Genomic DNA, 6,565 nt, shown 5'->3' on the forward strand with positions numbered 1-6,565 from the left:
TCTGAGGCTATAGCATTGGTACATTTGTTATTTGGGATTTTGGCCTATACTAAATAAATTGAATTGAATTAAATCAGTTTATTTTATTTTATTTAAAAATGCAATTTTCCACAGTCAGTCTCTACACCCTAAGGTCTAGTTTGGTTGTTGGACTAAAAAAATTGTTCTGTTGTGTAACTCAACACTCAAACATCAGTGTTATACGTCTACGTCTGTTTCAATGCATCTGCCCCCAAACATCTGTACATGAGTACACACTGAGCTTTAAATCTGCATAAAACTAAACATCTGATGATCAGATGATGACAGTCAGTGACTGAATCCATTTTTAGCTCTCAGTCCTGGATGTTTGTCTGAAGATATAAACTCTTTTACATGAAGGAATAAAAGTGACAAAAAATAAAATCATCTGCTGTCTTCTTCTCACGTGAGCGGTGACAGAAGACACTACAGATCATCATTAATTTTCCTAAAATAGTCGTTTATTTTTAGATACGTATGTGTCTCTTTGTGAAGTTCTTTGTCATCCGGATCCCGTTTAAATAAAGTTTACATCTGGCTGTGTGGCTCCTGCTCAGAGGCCGCGTGTCCTCTCAACATGAAATACACAGATTTAGTAAAATGATGAAGCGGACGATCAATGACCTCCAAAGAGGCGGCAGACTGATTCATCAATACACATTAACCAGCAGGAGGCCCGGCCACAGCTGAGCCTTTAGTGTGTGTGTGTGTGTGTGTGTGTGTGTGTGTGTGTGTGTGTGTGTGTGTGTGTGTGTGTGTGTGTGTGTGTGTGTGTGTGTGTGTGTGTGTGTGTGTGTGTGTGTGTGTGTGTGTGGTCAGTCCAAACAATGACAGTCAGCTTAGCCTCCAATCAGCGGCAGATTTTACAGACTGAAAGTAAAAGCAGCTGAAGAAGAACCGTCTCATCATCACAGCCTGAACAGAACCACGGCTAAATATAACCGTGTGAAGTCGATAAACCGCTAACATCATGCTTCTGTCGAGGAGCTAATCCGGGGGTTAGCTTTCAGTCGGCCGCCCATCAGACAGAAGAACAAATTGTGCGAACAACTGTTGCGTTTGAGGGACGTTGGGGGAAAAAAACACATGAATCATCACAGCTTCAGTTCTGGACGGACGCCGGCTGTGTTTACATGAACACAAGAAAGCAGACCGGTGAGATGAATCAGGTGGAGGTGAGAATCAGATAACCGCTGTGGGAAACCCGGGTCTCATGCAGGCTTCACTTCTGTCCCAGAGACTCAGTGCTGACGAGACACTGGCTCTCTAAAAACACAAACAACAAGACTGATTATCCAGTTATAATACTAAGGATTATTTCTGTCCTCTATTTTTAATACTTAATATAGTCCATATTTATTCAGGTATTAACATTCTTCAAGTACCTCTCCATTCATTATTTATTGTTGTTGTTGGCAGAGTCCGTCACAGGAAAATGTTCTGCCAATGCAAAGCCACCATTTAATGCTGATGTTGCTTCACAGGAAAAGTGTTGAACTGGTTTACTGTGGGCTTTAATTGTGAAGGAGCTTAAAGAAGAAAGGTTATAGCTGACTGATCACTAATAAAAGCCTCTAATAAACTAAGTTCATGTCAGAGGATTATTTTTAATGACCTGCTGAGAGCGAGCTGTTTGATGACGACACTACGGTGGCTTTTAGAGGACACCTCCGACTCCTCAGCAGGGTAAACCAGCCTCTTTAATCGTGCTGCGCACAGCTGGGACTCGGTTATAAAACCAATTAAAAAGGCCAAAGGCCTATTATTGACTTCCTTTTATTTCATAAAAACAACATGAGGTGCTGAATCCTCTCAAGCAACAGTTTATTTGGCTGCACTGTAAACTGATAAACCGGTTCTTCTTCGTATGTTGCATTTTTCAAAGTGTGTTTGCTGCCCCCAGTGGCCTAGTACATGTGTGATTTACAACACAGCTCTGGGGCTGTTTTAGTAAACCACACTTGCCATTTTTTCCAGAGCTTTCAGCCGTATCACACAGTCTTCAACAGTTGTCAAACTTAATTAACTGATAAAGAACGTATAATATGGTTGAAAGCTCTAAAAAAGCTTAAACTGATAATATCGGCCTCCTGATGTATCGATCTGCCTGTAGTACAATGATCTACCATACCACCATATAAAAGTACATAAAGCGTGATTGATGCCACCCACTCCTGCAAACATAAAGATTTACGCTCATTTAATTAAAGACTATGCGACTACTTAGGAGCTCTTCATTAAAGCGGACATAGTGTGGTAATCTACGGCCCATTCAGGGAGTGTTACTTCCATAAATCCAACACTAAACTATCAATCTATTGACACAGAATCATAAATACGAATTTAAAAAAGGGCCACTCAAAGTCAGTTTAACAGTCGTGGTTTGTTCTTCAGCTTGTGAAAACAAAACAGTTGTACAATGTCTTCTGTGGCTCTGGAGTAAAAAAAACAACCCTGATGATGTCATAATGATGTCATCAGTCATGACATCATTATGGCAGTCAGTCGGTCGTAAGCTTGGGCTTCAAAACTACACGTTTTAAACTGAAAGCCTGCATTATAGACAGGAGGGGTGGAGTTTAAAAGGTCGTAATTAAAAGGCAGTATTCCCGGTGCATTATGGGAAATGTAGGATTTAGTGGTTTTGGGGCTTTTATCCATCCCTCACAAGTCCAATAATTTGATGGAAGTGAAATACTGAATCACTGAAGTACATTAAAATACTATACTACTACCAGTACTACTACTACTACTACTACTACTACTACTACTACTACTACTACTACTACTACTACTACTACTACTACTACCAGTACTACTACTACTACTACTACTACCAGTACTACTACTACTACTACTACTACTACTACTACTACTACTACCACTACTACTACTACTACTACTACTACTACTACTACTACTACTACTACTACTACTACTACTACTACTACTACTACTACTACTACTACTACTACTACTACTACTACTACTACTACCACTACTACTACTACTACTACTACTACTACTACTACTACTACTACTACTACCACTACTACTACTACCAGTACTACTACTACTACTACTACTACCACTACTACTACTACCACTACTACTACTACTACTACTACTACTACTACTACTACTACTACCAGTACTACTACTACTACCAGTACTACTACTACCACTACTACTACTACTACTACTACCACTACCACTACTACCACTACCAGTACTACTACTACTACTACCAGTACTACTACTACTACTACTACTACAGTACTACTACTACTACTACTACTACTACACAAGTTAACTCTATGAATGTAACGTATGCTGCTGGAGGACAGATAAGAAAAGACAGCACCATAATTCAAACACACCAGCATCACTCTAGTTAACTCTCACTGTCAATTACGGTGTGTGTGTGTGTGTGTGTGTGTGTGTGTGTGTGTGTGTGTGTGTGTGTGTGTGTGTGTGTGTGTGTGTGTGTGTGTTGGCCTTCAACCTTACATTTAGGTTCCCTCCCCCCAGTATCCCCCCTTCCTTCATGCTGTGAAAATATAATTACAGTTTCTTCATTAAAGTGAGTAATTTCTTGCGTTGAGGACGCGACTACAGCTGTCCTCTGATTACCAAATGGAACAGAGCAATGATCTATGGAGCCATTAGGGGAACGGGCTGGAACTAATTTCAATCCTGGAATGGACCGATGGCTGCAAACAAACACACACACACACACACACACACACACACACACACACACACACACACACACACACACACACACACACACACACACACACACATAACACACACACACACACACACACACACACACACACACACACACACACACACACACACACACACACACATGCACACACACACACACACACACACACACACACACACACACACACACACACAGGGATCAAAAGATGAGAGAGGGGGAGCGAAATAACAGACAGCAGAGCGTCGGCCATTTTCTGGCATCACATGGAGCTCTGAAGGAAATCCAAATGGATCATCGATCTTGTTTGTTTGTATTGTTGTCACTGTTTAATGGACGCACACACACACACAGTCTCCTCCTGATATGCGTGTGTGTGTTTCTTTACATAATCATCATTATCATTGATGCATTTTCAGTGGTGGAAAGGAACTAAGTAGTCTGCATTTACTTAAGTCCTGTCCTGTAGGAAATTGTTGTGCTTTTTACTCCACTTCATTTATCTGACAACTTTAGTTGCTTGTTACTTTTCTGGTTCAAATGAATATTACAAATATACTCAATAAACAAATTAAGAAATACATATTTATTATGTATTATTATAGGTTAAAGTAAGAATTTATCGATCTGTGGTTTGGGATAAAATCACAAGCTACCCTTCAGTTTATCAAGTAAAAATAAAAATAAAATAAACCCAACCTTTACCAGCTGCAAGAAAATGATGTGCACATTAATGCATCAATAATCAATATAGTGAAATAAATGAAAGTGGAGAAACAAGGACATCATGACAGTGATAAGATCAGGTGATTAGATTTATATGTAAACAGTGCAGAACCTGCTTGTGTTGATAGTCGACCAGTCAAATGACGCATATCGACAAACACATGTTCATATGATGGACCGACTGACACGTGATGAGCTTTGTGTTTCCGGTCGTTCCAGCTGAGCCGCTGCCTTCATCGCCTGGTTTGTAAACTAACTTTGACCAACGAACCATGAATTTGACCGGACGACATTCAAATGGTCTCCTCGAACGTCGGATGATTCGAACCATTGACTTCAGTATTGATTAATATCCTGATTTAAGTATGAAAGCAAACAGTGCCTTCTAAAAAGCCTCTGAGGAGCTGATCCGTACCAGCCCACGGATCATTTAGCACCGACCCTCGTACAATTAGGTTAAACAAAAAAAAACAACGTATTAGGCGATAATTAGGCTAATTATGAATACGGCTAATTTAACTGTCTGGACTCACAGATATCTGTCACACACACACAACAACAGGATATCGCTCTTAAACTAAAGCAGGCTAGTCAGTCATCACAGTTTGACAGAGCTTTGGTTGTAGATAAAAGGCCTACTGTGAGAGTTTTAATATCTAAATATTTGACCTTTGAGTGTTTTTTGGTAAACTAAAGTCAAATCAGATCTTCCACTGCTGTGGATTCACTCTTGTTTTTGGCGTGTTGGGCGTGTCTCACCTTCTATAGGCGATGTCTTCAGGCGGCGGCAGATGCCCTGCACGTCTCCGTGCGTCTCCTGAATCTTGCTGACGGCCTCGGCGCTCCGCAGCTCCATCAGCTCCCTCAGATCCATCACCGTCACCCCAAAGTCCCCGTCATGGTTGCCCTCTGCGACCGAATTCCCCGGAGGGTGGTCCGCCGTGTTGTTGGCCATGTCGGCAGTGTGGTTAGTGTTGTTTTTGTAGTTTTTTTTGTCCCTCTGTTGTGTCTTTTTTTTCCCGTTTGTTTTATTAAAATCGATCTAGGCGTCAGACTGGGCCGTCAGTTCACAGGAATTGTGGGTAGTGTGGTTCTCACAGGTAGGCAGGCAGAGCAGATGAGCGCTGAGGTTAACTCCTGATCCGGACGTGCATGCTCCTCTCGGGTTACCATGGAAACAGGGGAGTAAACATGTTCTGGTCTCTGCAGAGGAAACAGAAACAGGAAAACAGGTATTTATAAACCAGAACCAGACAGGAAGCGGTCTGAACGTCCTCCTCTCAGAGATCAGTTTATGAGTCAGATTTTTTATTAATTAATAGCTCAGAGAATAATTGGGGCCAATTAGAGGAGAGTTTGTCGTCTCAGATTATTAAAGGAGTCCACTGAACCACTGAGGTCGTTAAGATGTAAACGGATTATCGGTCTGTGCCGCTCCTCTGAGACACATGATTGGTTGGTAAATATCTGCTGCTCTCTTTGAACCGTCTGCTCCGAGGTTATAACTCAGATATAGAAATAAATAAGCATTTCATCTTTCACAACAAACGGGTGAATAACCGGAAAATAAAATGATTTCAATATGTTAAATTCCAGTTGAAAGGCAAGAAACCTTCATTTATACACACATTAACCGTTACACTTGTATTAAAAAGGTGTGAAATAAGACAAGAAACAAGAAAATTGAAGGAAAAACTATTTCTTTGATCACTTGGAAATAAGAAGTCACTCAAAATAAAAACATTAACGACCTCATGTGTCCTAAAACGACACCTGCCGGAGCATCTCTTATGCAGCGGAGTGAATTCATTATAGCGTAGACCTCTTTCAAGGCTGCTTATAGGTTAAAAAATACATTTGGAAATGGATTCGGATCCTCTCTGAAGTTTAATGGGTTCTTCCTTGGCCAGTGTTGGACCCTACCACTGAATTACGTTAAAATCAGGCCAGTAGTTTATAGTCCTGCTGACAAACAAAACAATCCGAACCGCAATTAAAGTGATAAGAAATCAGAAAATAAACACACGAGACGCCACAATGATGACAAAAAGGTATCGCAACACAATAAAGGAGGATTACTCGGTCCTG

The 6,565-nt window shown here is 40.8% G+C and overlaps 1 protein-coding gene across 1 annotated transcript in view; it reads right to left on the reverse strand.

Moving 5' to 3' along the window:
* Positions 1-6,565, reverse strand: part of LOC129106094 (plasma membrane calcium-transporting ATPase 1-like) — a 93,583-nt gene that overhangs the window by 54,229 nt on the left and 32,789 nt on the right. Inside the window, 1 exon segment of the mRNA XM_054617422.1 lies at positions 5,237-5,680. Coding sequence (XP_054473397.1) covers positions 5,237-5,432 — 196 coding nt within the window. The 5' untranslated portion in view covers positions 5,433-5,680.

Source organism: Anoplopoma fimbria, chromosome 17 (genome assembly GCF_027596085.1).
Source record: "Anoplopoma fimbria isolate UVic2021 breed Golden Eagle Sablefish chromosome 17, Afim_UVic_2022, whole genome shotgun sequence".
In the NCBI taxonomy this organism is placed as follows: Eukaryota; Metazoa; Chordata; class Actinopteri; order Perciformes; family Anoplopomatidae; genus Anoplopoma; species Anoplopoma fimbria.